Source organism: Oncorhynchus tshawytscha, linkage group LG20 (assembly GCF_018296145.1).
Source record: "Oncorhynchus tshawytscha isolate Ot180627B linkage group LG20, Otsh_v2.0, whole genome shotgun sequence".
Classification (NCBI taxonomy): Eukaryota; Metazoa; Chordata; class Actinopteri; order Salmoniformes; family Salmonidae; genus Oncorhynchus; species Oncorhynchus tshawytscha.
In genome coordinates, this window is record NC_056448.1 from 27,493,302 (window position 1) to 27,511,463 (window position 18,162).

The 18,162-nt window shown below is 43.3% G+C and overlaps 1 protein-coding gene across 7 annotated transcripts in view; it reads right to left on the bottom strand.

The window, feature by feature from the left end:
• Positions 1-18,162, bottom strand: part of tnca (tenascin Ca) — a 41,122-nt gene that overhangs the window by 11,875 nt on the left and 11,085 nt on the right. For 2 of the 7 annotated variants that reach the window (XM_024382094.2, XM_024382097.2), the window contains exons 2-13: positions 10,969-11,532; positions 9,063-10,376; positions 8,322-8,585; positions 7,862-7,977; positions 6,809-6,962; positions 5,468-5,737; positions 5,073-5,258; positions 4,782-4,871; positions 3,978-4,241; positions 3,024-3,431; positions 1,112-1,576; positions 175-450 (exon numbers count right to left, since the gene is read on the bottom strand). In XM_024382094.2, the coding sequence (XP_024237862.1) occupies positions 175-450; positions 1,112-1,576; positions 3,024-3,431; positions 3,978-4,241; positions 4,782-4,871; positions 5,073-5,258; positions 5,468-5,737; positions 6,809-6,962; positions 7,862-7,977; positions 8,322-8,585; positions 9,063-10,376; positions 10,969-11,452 (4,291 nt within the window). In that variant the 5' untranslated portion in view covers positions 11,453-11,532. The remainder of the gene's footprint in view (positions 1-174; positions 451-1,111; positions 1,577-3,023; positions 3,432-3,977; positions 4,242-4,781; positions 4,872-5,072; positions 5,259-5,467; positions 5,738-6,808; positions 6,963-7,861; positions 7,978-8,321; positions 8,586-9,062; positions 10,377-10,968; positions 11,533-18,162) is intronic. The other 5 variants (XM_024382096.2, XM_024382098.2, XM_024382099.2 and 2 more) reach the window with 3 other exon arrangements.

The following is an 18,162-nucleotide window of genomic DNA, read 5'->3' on the forward strand; positions in this document are numbered from 1 at the left end:
TACGTGCAATGCTGTGGAGGCTTGCATGTGAATGGAAACAGGCAGGTGTGTGTGTATGCTGTTCACCACAGATCCCAACTGGAATAGAGAGAAATTGCTCAAAAGGCACAGTGAAGAAAAAGTAAAGAGAGGGATAAGAACAGAACCTTGGGGGACACCTCCATTCATTGGTACCTGTAGTGGCTTCAGTATACACCGGCTCCTGGAAGGAGCCCTGGTGGAGCCCGTACAGGCCAATCCTATACAAAGTGTTAGAGCTCAGGCCAGAAATGCCCAGGTTGAAGGCATCAGCCGACAGGGTGAGATTCTCACTCTCTGGACCTCCCTCTAAGTTTGTCACCTCAATGACAAAGCTCTCAAACTCCCCGTCCTCGGGAGTCCAGTACACATTGAAGCTGTCCCATGTCACGTCAGAGACTGTGAGGTTGGCCACCACAGGCCTCAGCTCCTCTAGCAGACAAACAGATCATAGTACAGTCAATAAAATATACACTATATGAAATATATCAAAAATCGATATTTCACATCATATTATGTTTTATATCCCATAATCAGGGATCATCAACTAGATTCAGCCAAGGGTCGATTTCTTTCTTGAGCGGATGGTTAGGGGGCCGTAACATAATTACAAATAATTTGTATACTGCAAATTGACCGCAAGAAGCCCAAACAAATTTCAAACCTTGCTTACATTTGTATACGATCACATGTATCTCTTTATTATGTGTGGGAATACTTTGGAATAGATTTCCAAAATTGAAATCACTTGGAGTTGATTTGCTGGAGGTTTTACAGTCTTTTATGTCCGACAATTAAAAAATAAAATGCAACAACAAATAAAATCACCCGCGGGCCAGAAATTAGGGAACCCTGCTTTATATATTCCATATATTTCACATCAACTATACAATGTATTGCAGGGATTAAACTGTGATGTGTTTCAGCAGCACTTTCTTAGTCAGTTATGATGACACAGAACACACGAATACAAAGACAGATGGATGAATAGGAGGATGTATGACATGTATAAGGATAGGATGGAGAGAGGGATGGAGAGAAAGATGACCGATGGTTATGGATGTCTATGGCAAAGAATCACTGCTCCATGTACCTGTATTGGCAAAAGCATGAAGAGGCAGAGACTGCTCCCCCTCCACCTTCCCATACAACGAAACCTCATAACGTGTCCCAGGGGACAAGCCTTCTATAAGGGTCTTCCTGGCACTTCCTGGTACCGTGGTCACATGAGCTTGTGCCATCCCTGACAGAGCATTCACCTCCACCAAAAAGCTATCAAAGGCTTCATCTGGGGCTGACCAGGCTAGCCTCACGCTAGTGGGGCTCACGTCTGTGACATTGAGGTCCCCTAGCGTCTCCAGGCTGGAGGCCTCTGGTTCAGATTCAGCCCCAGAGGGGATGTCCCCCGTGGGGTACAGAGATGTAGATGTAGGCCCCTCTGTGATCAGAGGAGCCAGGGGAAGGACTGTTGGATGAACAGCTCCTGTGTCAGGAGACTGTGTCGTCTGAGCACTTTTGACACTCAGAGCGACTACATCAGTAGAGGTAGACTTGGGTGCTAAATGAAAGTACATTCAAAAGGATTAAATGTGTAACCTGTGACCTCTAAAGGAGCAGAAGAAAAACAAAAAGAGTGGTTAACCTGTGGGAAGAAGATCTGGTTAGAAGAAATAACTGGTAGAGTAAAAGATTAACATAAGTACCCACAAAAGCATAATGATTGATTACAGTAACAAAAGGTATATTGTCTTTTGTCTAACTTTCTCCCATTGAGGTTTGGAAGGAATAATTCTGCATTCATCACCATTTTCTCTCTATGGTGCTGTGCGGGTTTTCTTGTTGTCAGGGACCATAAACTTCCACATGCATCGGAGACGTACATTTACACTGAGCAGCTCATGCATTAATGGCCCTTGAACGAGGGCCATTAATTTTTGAAGGTTCCGAATAGTCCACCGTAGTGACAGTACCCAGTACACTTCAAATGGATGAAGAAGCCATGCACTGCCAAAGTTATCCTACAACTTTGTTTATGTTCCAATATCCATATTAGGTCACCACTAGTGTACTATGCAAGCATGCATATTGGAACAGAACCCTGGTGGAACACTTTAGAGTTTGATTCATGTCTTGTTGTTTCAAGATGCATAATATACTATTTTAACATTGTCCTTTGCAAGCAATACTGTAAACATTTCAGAATGAAAATGCAATGTGAATGGGATCGCAAGCAATGACAGTGAAGTGGATGAGTTTGTTGGCACAGACATACAGAGAACAAATTGGGTGCTTTTAAAAACTCCAATGAAGGAGGAAATTGGTGTGCAAATGTAGTCTAATTGACTTTTCTGGATGTCATGCTGATCTGCAGGGAAACAGTGGAGACATTGTAACCTCTGAATTGCCATTCCATGGAATTCACTGATTTTCTTAATGCTTTATCTCTTCAGCTAGAAGGTATCAACTTTTCTGATAACAAACCTATTTGGGGGAGGGGGGGGGGTTCCACAACGTGTTTTTAAACAACCAATAGATAGTATCGTTGCTGACAGAAAGCCGCAAATTATGCCCTGCAAATGACAGCATTTACAGTCCCAGTATCCATTGCTATATTTGCTATAACCAATTTTAGTAATGTCCTTCATCTGAATTTCTCTGGAATAGAGAAGGCATGGATTCCTCTTCATAGTTTGAAAGCAACACTTTCCATTTTAGGACTGCCGTCCTCAGCATGCAAGAAGTGACTGGATGGGATGAAGCCAAATGGCCATTTTGTAAAGATGGTATTATCTCAAACCTCTAATATCATGCCATGCGTACTGATCCACTGCAGTTAAAAATCACAATACCATCATGCAAAACGTGAAAGGTCTGGTTTTGAATTTCTCAACTCCTTTGTTCAAATCCTGACTTTGCTATCCAGGCAGACTTAAAATGAGCAATGTTCAACAACAAAGGGATATCTATTGTACTGAAGGCATGCAGCCCAAAAGTAAAGCATATACCTGTAACTGTGACTGCTTCAAGCGGAGAGGATCTTTGGCTATTGCTTACTCCGTAAAGCTTTACTCGATATTCTGTGGATTCCCTCAGGCCTTGAAATCTAGAACCTTTGGCATCTCCATGGAGATGGACCTCTTTTACATCCCATAATCCCAGAGTGTCTCTACATTCTAAAATATAACTATCATAGACAACATGTGCCTTTGGTTCCCACGAAAGTTCAAATCCTTCGGATGTTACAACTGAGACAGTCAGCTCTCCCAGCTTATCCTCGAGCTCAAGCCCCATCCCTGAGATCTGTAGGTCTGGGTCAGAGGGGTCTAACGACACAAAACTAATGATATTGTCCTCCGAGCCTATGGGAGTGGTAAGCTCAGGGGCAGGGTTGGCTATGTAAAACGTGAAAGAGGCTACAAGAGAAACACAAAGGCACAAATTCAGATAAGGAAGACATTTAGAGATTGTGTGTCTTTCTGCACTGTTACTGTTGGCCTCAGTGTTGTCTATTTTTGTCCCACTGATAAAGTAAGTTACAGCCTACAACTACCGGACCCTTGCCCTTAGTAATTCCACATTCTTCTGTCAAGTATTGGTGTGTATATGAGGAAATGATTTCACTCCCAAGAGCTTGTGTTGTGAAATATGTTTGGATTGGTAAAGCTGTTACAGATGTCTTTATCTCTTAGGATTATAAAATGCAATTCAAAACTGTTAGCAGTACAATAGGATCCATACGTTTAGCACTTGCTGAATGTTTCCCACAAGAGACTATGTTTTTTACCCAGACCTGAAACCAAATCTATGACTTCAAATTGGCAAAATATTATTGTATACTGGAAAATTGCTATTTGCGGAGAGCAGAACTGAAACTACTTTCTTAAAGGATCAACCACACATATTTGTGCCTTGCAATACGAGGGTGGAGTCAGTTGTGAAGATTCTGTTTCAACCCTCACCTGTAGATGCGGACAGGGTGGCAGGTGTGCTCTTCTTTGAGCCCCTCTCAGCAACCAGGGTGATGGTGTACATCATGCCAGGGTTCAGGTTGTTTAGGTTGTAGGAGGTGGCTGTTCCAGGGACCTCCACCTCCTCCCTCCGGCCATCCTTGGAGATGTACACCAGCCTGTAGACGGGGATCTTGGCTCGGGGTCTCTTCCACACCAGCGTCATGCTGGTCTCTGTGGACTCGCTCACTTCCAAGTCCTTGGGCCCATCAAGGTCTGTGGAGGAAAGTGGTATAAAGCTTTCAATCAGTGATTATCAAGCCTTAGGTACAATTCATAGGGTAGTGAAAGTACAAACAGAATTCTTCTGTTTTAACAATGGATAGTGTAGTGCTTTCATATTTCATTTTGTTCTATGATAGTTCTTTGGTTTGAAGATTGTTTCCCAAACCACTTAGAAACATCAGAACCTCATAACGCATCTATGTTTGCCTCATATTGTTCCCTAATAATCTGTTGCATTGAAAGTTATTTATATATATATATATATATATATATATATATATATATATATATATATAAATAAAACTTGTAACTTTTATATTATATATATATATATATATATATATATATATATAAATAAAACTTGTAACTTTTATATATATATATATATAAAATAAAACTTGTAACTTTTATATATATATATATATATATATCTACGACTGCAGAGTGTCTGTGGTCACTTATGGTGGTGGATATTTGGACTGCTGTTGAACAGTGGCTATCCTATGAAAACATGTCAACGTATGCTCTCACTGGTTGCTGCATTTGTGGTGGCAGGCAGGCTCTCCCTCTCGTTCTTCATGGCGGTCACACCAATTCCGTACTCTGTACCCGGCTTCAATCCTGTAATGGTGAAGAACAGAGATTAATTGAGTACCTGATTAGCTTCAGTCCTGCAATCGAGCAGAACAGAGAAGGATTTGAGTACCTGATTGAATTGACATCAAGAGTAACAAAGTCATAGCGAATCCTATCTTGAAAAAAGCCCTTATACCTTCTACTGACATAATTGCATGTTGGGATTTGGTCATGGTTGACACTCACCAGTGATAGTTGCCTGAGTGTTGCCTCCTGGCCCACGGGGGAACACCTCTTCGCCATGGGAACCCCCAGAGATAGGGCTGTACTTCACCCGGTAGCTGTCAACGTCTGCCCGGCTGTTTTTCCACTCCAGTGTGACGCTGTTGTCTGACTGGCCCAGTGGCTGCAGGTCCTTAGGAGAGTCCAGGTCTGTAACAATGCAAGAAGAAGAAAGGAATATAATAAAGACTGTTGACAGTGAACTCTTGATCAATCCAAGTGTACCTGTTATCAGGTACACTTAAAAGAATGGACTGGACATGGAATTGAATTGGGACTGTAAAATTGTAGTGTGCTCAAACACAGTTTGCACTTATCAGGAGTGCACTTATCAGAAGTGGATAAAATAAAGCCCCGACCTGTGGTGAATATCTCAGTGACTGGATCGCTGGTGCTGTTTCCCCTCCTGGAGACCAGGGACACCTGGTACTCAGTGTCTGGGCTGAGGCTGTCAATGCTGTACTGTTTGTCTGAGGTGGACAGGTCCACGCTGGTCCTATTTGTGGGGTTGGAGCTGGGGCCATAGGACACGGTGACACCATCCACCTGAGCCACGGGATGGAACCAGGTGACCAAGCCTGAAATGTCTGTCACGTCACGCATCTCTACCTGCCTGGGCCCATCAATCCCTGGGGGAAAGGGACCCAAGGAATACAATATGTTAAGGATGACTATTGCAGGCTCATTCACCCACCCCCCTCTCCCCTGTAACTATTCCTCAGGGCGTTGCTGTAAATGAGAATGTGTTCTCAGTCAACTTACCTGCTAAAATACGGATTCAATCACAAGGAATTAAAAGGGTGAAAGTATGTGCTGTTTGTTATGGACAATGATCACACACATGTTTTAAGTCCTCCCTTTGGGCTACAGACACAAGGACACAAGGAGTATTGGTTTTACTTTAACTACATTTTAAGAACTGCATAACACTGTTACAATTATGGCATAACAAATGTAATTAACAGTTTGGTTACTCTGACTGTTTGGTATGTGATTTCACTGATCTGTGTTCTGACAGGACCTCTGGTAAGTTCCTGTGTTTATTTTCACAGGAGAAGTTTCTCAATTCCATGCTGTGGTGACTTCACCGGGTGAAATAGGCCATAGGTTCACACTGTATAAATCACCTACTTCTTCATTCCTCATTCTTGAAAACTGTGCTGAACTTAAGCCTGTATAAATAAATTATGAACAAGTCAGGAGAAGATATATTTATAGGCTCCATCAACAAGGAATATTTAATGAAATGGCTTTTCCATAGACAAGGTAGCATAGTTCACGCTAGAAACCCATTTGACCTTAATATATGGACTAAACAGTTGGCAGTAGAAGCTTATGGCAGGGCTCCTTGAAAGATACAAATACTCTCTATTGTAATATACAGGCTGGGCTGAGACTCAGCATTGTTCACTTTTGCAAAAAAGACTGTTAAACGACAATGGGGGTTTAGCCACTTTTTTTTCTTTTTTTTTCACAGTTAAATTGGTCTGTTCAGTTCCTCTGTCTGCTTGTATGATTTGTGAGGTGTAGGCATTTTCCTTATCCACCCCATGGGATGTGGGTGGTCGCCAGGATGAGTGGGAGAAGCCTGGTTTAGATTCATTCATGCATGGCATGACAATGTCAGAAGAGTTGGCTTCCCAGTTTGCACATACAGATCTGCATTTGACTAGGGGGAAAAAAACATTACATAAGCTTACTGGTAGTGATGATTTTAGTAGACTGAGGTCCCCTGGTATTGTTCTTGATGACGCCCACTGAAACCTCGTACTCCTGACCAGGACCTAGCCCCGTCTGCTCATACAAGGTCTGGGAGGATGGAAGGGTGGTAAGGGTTTTCCCACTCTCCTCTTTCTGAAAGGACAAATACATACTGTTTTTAATATACCATTTCTGGATTCATACATGCTACATAGCCTACTTACATATCCAACAGGCAAGCTGAGGTAAGCCACGTCAATTTGTCCTTTGGATCAACAAAATCAATATTTCACACAGTTAATGTTGAGTTAAACAATAACAATTGCTACAATATTAAAATGTCTCATGGTTATTTTAGCAGGTATTTGATTACCTCAGATTAGAATGCTACAAACAAAGCCCATTTGGCCCATAGTAATAGGGATGAAGTGCTGATCATGGATTACAGGTCCTTACATTTTATGTATGGGGCAATAAAGCCCAAGCGCTGAGGAGAATGGGATTAGCAATAAACAGTGCTGAGCATGTCCTGGCTGCTGGCTGCTGTTATAATGAGGATACAGCCCTTTGTGAAAATGAACTTGGGAACAATATGAAGGGTATTATGGGTTATGGCTGCCCAGACCTTTGCCATTAGCAGCTGAGCAGAAAACGTGCCAGTAATAATAAGCCCCTAGATTTGTGATCTGAGGCAATGCAGTTATTTTCCACGTACCGGTTCACATCAGCGTCATTCTTTAAAGTGTAAAGTACAGCACGCTTCAATAGTGTAATAGCAATTTGTGGTTTATCGTGTATGTTTAATTTTTAACCTTGTTATTTTGAGTTGTCTTAAATTGAAAACTGAACTGACCCCAACCCTGATAGTTATTGCTACTTCACTGGACATGATAAATAGCCAAGTATTTCAAGATCTCCTCACTAAAAGAACAAAGCCAGCTTGTGAAAATCTGTCATCTTGTCCCTGCTGTTTAGTGGAATTCTAGGTAAGACCCAGCAGACATCACTTGCAGAGAGGTGGATAGATTGCAAAGAGACATAGACAGACTGACCGTGTTGCGGATGTAGAGCTCCCAGGCATCAAAAGGAATGTCCAGCTGATCCCACAGCACCTCTACTGAGGTCTCCCTCACCGATTTAAACTTCAAGCCTTCTGGTTCTGGCAGATCTGGCAGGACAGAGCGAGAGACAATAATATGTTATGCCTGATGACAAGATATTGTGCATCGAGACAGTGTGTGGTTTCAAAACGTGTTCAGCATCAGTCAAATGTAGTGGTTGTGTTGGAATCACCTTAAAAAGAAAGCCTTGTGTAAACATTGTGCTGTGAAATGTTCTCCACTGGACTGAATAGCATTCTGATTACAGTTAATATGCAAATGTTTGTTTTTTTACATTTTTTTTCTAACGTGGATCACATTCCCATGAACCCAGACTGCTCAGAGACCCAAGTTCTCACATCTTAGGCAAGATGTCTTATTACGCAAGCCTGGTTAAACGGGCATGACCTACATGTGGCCACCCTGGCGCTGATTGGGATGCTCTTTTTGTTGCTGAGGATGGCATAGACGTTGATCAGGTACTCGATGCCAGGCTCCAGCTCGCTGACAGTGGCAGCAGTCTTGTCTCCGCCCACTGTGAACTCCTGATACAGACCCCCAGGACCATTTGGCACGTAAGTGATCAGATACTCTGTCACCAGCATCTCATTATTCCAGGTCAGGTCCACTGTCTCAGTGGTGACCTCTGTTACGGTCAGGCCCTTTGGAGGGGAAACTAAAGTGAATGAGAAAGAAAGAAAAAAGAGGGACAGAAAATAGTTATATTTTGATCTGAGTTTTTTACTATCTCAGACACTAAGTTTCCCATGCTCTCAATTTAATAATATATAATATACTGTATATATGGCATTTAGCAGACACTTTTATCCAAAGCCACTCAGCCACTAACAATCCTCCACACAAAGCTAATGCTTTCCCCAGACTCACATCTGGTAGTGGTTTGGACCGCCAAAGATCTTTGAGACAGAAGTACAGACAACTGAAATGCACAGCTTTTGGCATCAGAGGAAATCATAGATGGAAGTTTTAATCCTTTTTGCAAAACCCCTTTGAAATGAATTCAAATGGTATTTGGGGATTTTATTATGTTTTGAGTATAAAACATAACGGAAAAATAAGTAATTGGATTTAATGTGGCATTCAACCAGCACATGGAAGTATCAGTGGGTCAGTTGAATGAAACCATTCTTACCTTCTGAGCAGTCTTCTCCGATGTATCCCTCTTCACAGAGACATTGTCCATTCACACAGCGGCCTTTGTCCTGGCAGTTGTTGAGGCAGCTCAGCTCTCCGCAGTTGTCTCCCACGTATCCCTCCTCACAAATGCATTTCCCATTAACACAGAGTCCCCTGTTGTTGCAGTTATCAGGGCAGGTGAGTCCAGAGCAGTCGTCACCCGCATAGCTGTCCTGGCAGACACATTTTCCATCCACACAGTATCCCTGGCCCAGGCAGTCATTGGGACAGCGCTTCTCACTGCAGTCCTCACCGGTGAAGCCCTCATCACAGACACACTGCCCGTCAACGCAGCGTCCACGGTTCAGGCAGTTGTTGGGGCAGCTCAGCTCGCTGCAGTCCTCACCAGTGAAGCCAGCATAGCAGACACATTGGCCGTCCACACAGTCTCCACGGCCGTAGCAGTCCGAGGGGCAGGTCTTAATACTGCAGTCCTCTCCACCAAAGCCTTCATCGCATACACACTGTCCGTTGACACAGCGGCCCCGGTTGAGGCAGTTATTGGGGCAGGAGAGCTCAGAGCAGTCCTCTCCCTGGTACCCTACGTCGCAATGGCACTGCCCATTGACACACTGCCCCCTGTTATGGCAGTTGTTGAGGCAAGCCAGCTGGCTACAGTCTTCTCCTTGGTAGCCAGCATCGCAGATACACATGCCATTGAAGCAGGTACCTCTATCGTTGCAATCACTGGGGCAGGTGAGCTTGGAGCAGTCCTCTCCGGTGTAGCCAGCGCTGCAGACACACTGGCCGTTCACACAGAAACCATGACTCATGCAGTCGCTGGGGCAGGTTGTCTCCCCACAGTCCTCCCCGGTGAAACCTTCTTCACAGTAGCAGGTTCCATTGACACAGTGTCCACGGTCATAGCAGTCGTTGGGGCAGATGAGTTCCGAGCAGTCAGAACCCGTCCAGGGCTCTTCACACACACACTCCTCATCTACACACTTTCCACGGCCTTGGCAGTTGTTCAGGCAGTCCGTCTGAGAACAGTCCTCTCCAATGAAACCCTCGGCACAGATGCAGACCCCGCCAATGCATTGTCCGTTCTCACCACAGTCCACTTTGCAAACCTCAAGCAAACAGTCGTTCCCGCCAAAGCCCTCGAAGCAGATGCATTTCCCGTCTATGCATCGACCTTGGTCCTGGCAGTCATTGGGGCATTCAGACTCAGTGCAATTGGGTCCCTTCCAGCCAGGCTTGCAAATACAGCCACAGGTGTCAGCACTGTAGTTGCCACGGCCATTGCAGTAAGGCTTGGTCCCCACTTCACCTAAAGGAGCAGAGTTAAGTGATTACAACCCTCTGAATCATAATCCTGCCCCTCACCCCCCCCAATCCACTTCTCTAACAAATGTAATTTAGAAATATTGTAATCAAGTATTATCATTATAGACCAGAGACATTTGAAACCCCAATTATGTCCTGAATAACAATCTTCTAATCAGCACGGAGTATGTCCATGCTTCGATGTTCATTCCATTTTCAAGAGCATTTTTCCCTGTAAAAGAGAAAGCACTGCTAAGCCCAACCCCACATTCAATTCCAGTGAAGCTTCCCAGAGGTTGAGTAAAACAGATGTCCCTCTGAAGGAAGGGGAGGTGATGAGGTGACAGTCATCCTAAGCATGCTATAATGTACCAGGATTTCTCAACTCTTTAACCTTCAAAACACCCTAAACTTGTCCCAATTATATTATTTGCAGTATCCTAACTGTTGTGTTGTGTTTCCTAACCATTTATTTACCAGGTAAGTTGAGTGAGAGCACATGATCATTTACAGTGATGACCAGGGGAGAGGAGAGGGGTTGAATGAGCCAATCAGAAGCTGGAGGTGATTAGGTTGACGTGTATACAGTACAGTACCTGTGACTGGCTGAGCGCTGCAGAAGCCAGAGTCTCCAGTAGTGCACTGATCTCTCAGCGTGGACAGCTCTCCCTCCAGAATCTCCAACCTGCTCAGGAGGTCCTTCAAATCCGGGAACCCTTCGGTGCATGCACACGCCTGCTGAGGAATGTTAATGCGGTGGGTGAAAACAATCTGGTTCTGCCCATCCATGGTATGTTCGGTGGTGTGGAGGCCTGATGGCGGAACTGCGTCCTGGGGCTCAAGGCTGGTACTTCCTGGCGCATCCAGGTCCACTGAGCACAAGGAGCTAGCAGGGACGTTGATGTTGTAGACATGGTTGAAGACCACTGGCTGGTCAGCACTGGGGAGGGTTATGTTGTCTCCTCCCGTGGCTGTCAGAGTTGCCCGTTTATGCCTAAGTATTTTTCTCACCAGCCCAGATTGGCAGAGGCTGAAAAGGAGAGTCAGGAAGAGGCAGCCTAGAATGCTTTTAGTACTCATGTTTGGCTCTCTTAACTGGACTCAGCTTTAGGAATATCGGGACAAAGACTGGCCAAATCTGGAAAAACAGTGTAGGGGCCCTGGAAGGTAAACAAAAAACATTAAGTCAAAGATAGCCTCAATAACGCACATGGATAACTACATTTTCACAGGGTCACGCTGGGGAGACGTCCATGACTGTAAAACTTGTAAAGGCAGACAATAACCTGTGCACTCCGTGAACTACAAGACGGTAAAAATAGATCAATGAGCAGTCAACATAACTTTTTTGTCCAGACTAATGGAGATTGTTACACCTGCACATTCCAACTGCATTCTGTCTATTATACCCTAGATAACAGCACCAGTAAAACTGACAATGCTAAATCCGGACACTAAAGGCCATAACATTCCAGAGGGATGAAGTTTGAGATGTAGCGGCATCCCGTGTGTATGTCATTAACCCCTCTAATCAATGGGTTTCACTCAGATGTAAATGAGAAAAGATTAAAATATTTTCTCCCTCTCTTTATTTACATATTCTCACAGGGTGAACACTGTCTATATAAGTTGTGAGTGATTGACACCTAACACTTTAGTGTATTTTCCCGCTGAGGAAAGCGACCACTGACTACCGAAACGTAGCTCTCACGTCTGTAGCCATGAAATGCTTTGAAAGGCTGGTCATGGCTTACATCAACACCATTATCCCAGAAACCCACTCCAATTTGCATAACGCACCAACAGATCCACAGATTATGCAATCTCTATTGCACTCCACACTGCCCTTTCACACCTGGACAAAATGTGTTAATGCTATTCATTGACTACAGCTCAGCGTTCAACACCATAGTGCCCTCAAAGCTCATCACTAAGCAAAGGACCCTGCGACTAAACACCTCCCTCTGCAACTGGATCCTGGACCTCCTGATAGGCCACGCCCAGGTGGTAAGAGTAGGTAACAACACATCCGCCATGCTGATCCTCAACACGGGGGCCCCTCAGGGGTGCTTGCTCAGCCCCCCTACTGTGCTCCCTGTTCCCTCATGACTGCACGGCCAGGCACGACTCCAACACCATCATTAAGTTTGCTGATGACACAACAGTGGTAGGCTTGATCACCAACAACAATGAGACAACCTATAGGGAGGAGGTCAGAGACCTGAACTTGTGGTGGAAGGACAACAACCTCTCCCTCAAAGTGATCAAGACAAAGGAGATGATTGTGGACTAAAAGAAAATGAGGACCGAGCACGCACCCATTCTCATCAACGGGGCTGTAGCTAATCAAATGGCTACCCAGACTATTTGTATCCCCCCCACCCCCCTCCCCCGGAATGCTGCTGCTACTCTCTGTTATTATCCATGTATAGTCACTTTAATAACTCTACCTACATGTACATATTACCTCAATTACCTCGAAACCGGTGCCCCCGCACATTGACATTGACTCTGTACTGGTACCCCCTGTATATAGCCCCGCTATTGTTATTTACTGCTGCTCTTTAATTATTTGCTGTTTTTATCTCTTACTTTTTGGGGGGTATTTTCTTAAAACTGCAATTTCAGTTAAAGGCTTGTAAGGCTTGTAAGGCTACACCTGTTGTATTCGGCGTATGTGATAAATAAGATTTGGTTTGATTTGACTTGACTTGACTGTGAGCCACTGTGAGCCACTGAAAGTTTGCAACTTTTTCTCCCGCTACCTAAACCTTAATATACGCAGATTACTTTTGCATCATGGGACATCTTTGGAGACTTGTGAAGTGTCAGTTGCATGTTAAACGACTGAGATCAAGCTAACCACAGAACTGACAGTAATTTTAGCTGGTAATTAATTAATTACATTTTATGTTTGTGCTTTTCTAATAACCCATTTCTGTGTTCATGCAAGTGACTGATATCTGCTATTTGGCAGTACACCCAGAACCTTGTTTTGAGAATGAAATGGATATCTCAGTTTCAAGTTCTCAGCTTCGAGAGAAGAAGCCTCATGAAATATTGGTCGGTTACATTCATGAACCAAACGTTAATGATGAATTAAGTATGAATAATGCATAAGCTAAATCATGTAAAAAATAACTTGTCTGTGTAAGCAGTACATAAGAGAACTAACGGAACTGCCCTGGTGGAGATCACTTCAGACCGGTACTTTATGCATCTAAGTTTGACTGTGACCTCCAGCTTGCTGACAATGAAAACAATGATTAATTTAAGATTGACTTCTACACATGTCCCATGTGTAGAATTCTATTACACACCATTTCCTTGGTCCAACAATTATATATACACTACTGTTCTAAAGTTTGGGGTCACCTAGAAATGTCCAAATTGATCAGAAACACAGCGTAGACATTGTTAATGTTGTAAATGACTATTGTATCTGGAAACAGCTGATTTTTTTATGGAATATCTACATAGGCGTACAGAGGCCCATTATCAGCAACCATCACTCCTGTGTTCCAATGGCACGTTGTGTTAGCTAATACAAATGTATAATTTTATAAGGCTAATTGATCATTGACCCTTTTGCAATTATGTTAGCACAGCTCAAAACTGTTGTTCTGCTTAAAAAAGAAATAAAACCTCCCTTCTTTAGACTAGTTGAGTATCTGGAGCATCAGCATTTGTGCGTTTGATTACAGGCTCATATTGGCCAGAAACAAATAACTTTCTTCTGAAACTCGTCAGTCTATTCTTGTTCAGAGAAATGAAGGCCATTCCATGCGAGAATTTGCCTAAAAACTGAAGATCTCATACAACGCTGTGTACTACTCCCTTCACAGAACAGCGCAAACTGTCTCTAACCAGAATAGAAAGAGGAGTGGGAGGCCCCGGTGCACAACTGAGCAAGTACATTAGAGTGTCTAGTTTGAGAAACAGATGCCTCACAAGTCCTCAACTGGCAGCTTCTTTAAATAGTACCTGCAAAACACCAGTCTCAACGTCAACAGTGAAGAGGCGACTCCGTGATGCTAGCCTTCCAGGCAGAGTTCCTCTGTCCAGTGTCTGTGTTCTTTTGCCCATCTTAATCTTTTCTTTTTATTGGCGAGTTTGAGATATGGATTTAATTTGCAACTCTGCCAAATGTAATATTTTATTAAGGTAAAATAATGTGAATAAATTATGGTTAATAAGTGATAAGCAGTAATGGGCAGTCACTACCGTCATGGGGCTTTTATTAATTGTTTTATGTGTTACAGCATTCAATCCACATAATGCATAGTGCATTTAATGTTACCATTTTTTATCATAGACGAAATCAAAAAACGTGATTATTTTTCAATAATCGAACCAAACCGACGTCAAAAAACACTAATCGCTCAGCACTACCATGCGGTAAATTAGTTAATAGACCAATAAGATTGAGTCTAAACCTCTCTGCCAATAACAGCTAGTTTTCAGTTTTCCCCACCCCACTCAGGCAACTCCCAGACAGTCCTAGCAAAATTCTTGTTTGAGAAATTGTCATTTTAGTTACTTTTTGACCATTTTAATTTAAAACAATCTCAGGAAGTGTCGTGTTCGTCATATAGAGGAGACCAAGGCGTAGCGTGATATGAATACATTCTTCTTTTAATAAAGAACACTAAACAAACAAAACGACCGTGACGCTATATAGACCGAGTGCTGACATGCAACTACACATAGACAATAACCCACAAAAACCAAAATGGAAAATGGCAACCTAAATAGGATCCCCAATCAGAGACAACGATAAACAGCTGCCTCTGATTAGGAACCAATTCAGGCCACCATAGACCTACATTACCTAGACATACAAAAACCCTATAGATATACAAAAACTGTAGACAGGACAAAAACACACATACCCACACTCGTCACACCCTGACCTGACCAAAATAATACATAAAACATAGATAACTAAGGTCAGGGCGTGACAGTAAGGTTCTTAATTGTTGCCCAGAAATCATTTGATATCGAGATAAAAACGGCTGCATTGGACCTGTAAGACATGTATGTGTTTAAAATAGTGTATTGATACGCCCGTGCATCAATCTAAGTTACATAATAAAACAATTTTTGCATGCGCTACATCTTAATCCACTGTATCCGCCTATGGCCGAGCTTCTGCAGTGTTTGTCAGACCCGAGACAACCCAAAATGGGTCTTCTCACGAAAATGCCTGTGGCCTACAAACCACTACAAACCAGGGGAGACTCTCACGAACATGATGGTGTTCTTTGTTTTTCTCTGTCGTGATACTCTTCTCAAGGTAACCCAAACAAATGAATGGAAGTGTGTAGGTAGTTTTGTGCTAACAAAAATAAGGGGTTAAATATGTGTCCAAAAATATATATATTTCCTGAGCTTTCTAATATAGATATAGGACAGACACCTCCTTCTTTATGATTAATTTTTTGGTATAGGTATATCTTTTTGGGAGGACCAAAAGTGTCACGCCCTGATCTGTTTCACCTGTGCTTGTGATTATCTCCACCCCCTGCAGGTGTTACTGATTTTCCCCAGTGTATTTAGCCCTGTGTTTCCTGTCTCTCTGTGCCAGTTCGGCTTGTCTGTTTTTCCAAGTCAACCAGCGGTTTTCCCGTTCTGCTGCTTTTTGCTATTCTCCTTTTTCTAGTCCTCCCGGGTTTGACCCTTGCCTGTTTCTGGACTCTGTACCTGCTTGCCTGACCATTCTGTCTGCCTTGACCACAAGCCTGGTTGCCACTCTGTACCTCCTGGACTCTGATCTAGTTTTGACCTTTTGCCTGTCCACGACCATTCTCTTGCCTACTCCTTTTGGATTAATAAACATTGTAAGACTCCAACCATCTGCCTCCTGTGTCTGCATTTGGGTCTCACCTTGTGTCATGATAAAAAGGGGTCCTAAAATTCTAAATCAAATAGCAAAATGAATTAAAATAATTACATATGTTAGCTTAGTAGAAGACCCCCACCCCCCAACAGCTTTTAGAGATTAACATATGCACCCTGAGACCTGAAATAACTTCCCCCTTGGAGCCAAAGACCCAGGGAGTGAACATTTACTGAGCAACGGACATGGAACAGGACAGGACAGCATCTGGACATAAACACATAGCATTAATGCAGACACGGGGAACACACGGGGAAGCAGACAGAAATAGAGAAGGCAATCAACAAAGGGAAGGAGTCCAGGTGAGTCCAATGAGCGCTGCTGCACGTAATGAAGGTGACAGGTGTGCAGCCTGGCGCCCTCGAGCTCCAGAGAGGGAGAGCAGGATGACACCCTGCTTATTTCTAGTTTCATGTTGCACCTCTGTACCCATCAAAAGTGAATACGGATGTAGGATTTTTACTGTATCACCCTGTTGTTGCAGGAAATGCAAACATCTAGTGTATTTGAAGTCTACAAAGGCTTCTAAAGTTTGTAATTTCCACTTAAAAATGTCAGACTTGATTTATGCATCAACCCCTACAAAAATGTAAATGAATAACAATAATTGACATTTCCTGTTACTGCAGGATTATTTGCCTGCTGTGAGAAAATGCTCAAAAGAAGATCCTATCGGTATGTACCGGGCATGTTCACAGCAAATGGTCATGATGGAGGACTTTTGATCTACAAAAATCTACAAACAATCCCATCCCTGTTTTTCTCTTTGAGCGACCTGTCACAGCGCTCGGGGATGAATCTTCCTGGGTATTTTACCCCAGTTCCTCTGACACCACAATCATTCTATTAAGCAGTTTGGATGGAAAATTGTGTTCCATAGGATTTATTTAACTCCACACTGTACATGTTGGTCTTACCAGCTGTTTCATGCATTAAACTGGGGATGCATACCCACACACATGGGCCAGATCCTAGCTTGAGAACTGAATATGTAAACTGAACTTGCATTAATTATGCTTTAGGAAGATGGCCAAAGACTGCAAGAAGTGGAGATCTTCTGATCCTTTGTTGCTGGTCTATGCACCAGCTGTCATGATGGATATGAGTGGTGCATTTGGGGCAACAGTTTGAGTTACTTGTACATATCTCATGTTAGGATTCAGCCAATAGTCTATATTCCCACCGGCCACTGCAGATCACTCTGATGACTTCATATGCTGGACACTGTAGTCCTGTAATTTGTGGGAGACGGATTGGAAGAAACATCAAACGGTTCTTCTCCCTCAGCATGGGAAAACAGTGAGGGATGACTGAGTTTAGGGTTTCCAAAGGTTGGGTGGGTGTGAGGGGAGACACTACTGTAGCAAGACCCTGGTTGATCCATTGAAGGTATGCCAATCCACAGGTCTGGTAGGATTGATCATGCCCAGCCCTATTTCCTAGTTCACAATAGACTGCAAATTCAGCAGTTGACACAGAGAGTTACTCTCCCCCACTGATTTCCACTTGAACATAATAAATACTACTTGACTACAGGTTATGTTACAGCCCACATGCTTTCACGTCATGCCTGATCTAAGACAGTTTTATGTTGTACGTAATATAACAAGCCCCCAGATGAGGCAAAAGAAGCCTGACTGATCAATCAATATTATTGTGGCTATCAACTCCTTTCAGGTTTTAAAATAATTGAAAAGAAAACATTTATTTTGCACATCCCATCAGTGATACGTATCACAGTAGACTGCAAAGTTGACAGCTCCAACGTCAAGGGCACGAGGTTTCACGCAGAGTGGAAAGGTGGCACGCCAGACCTGTATATATGAGCCAACCCATGACGGCTCACTATAGACTCTGTCAACTCTTTGCAGAAAGACCATTCCAGAGCATC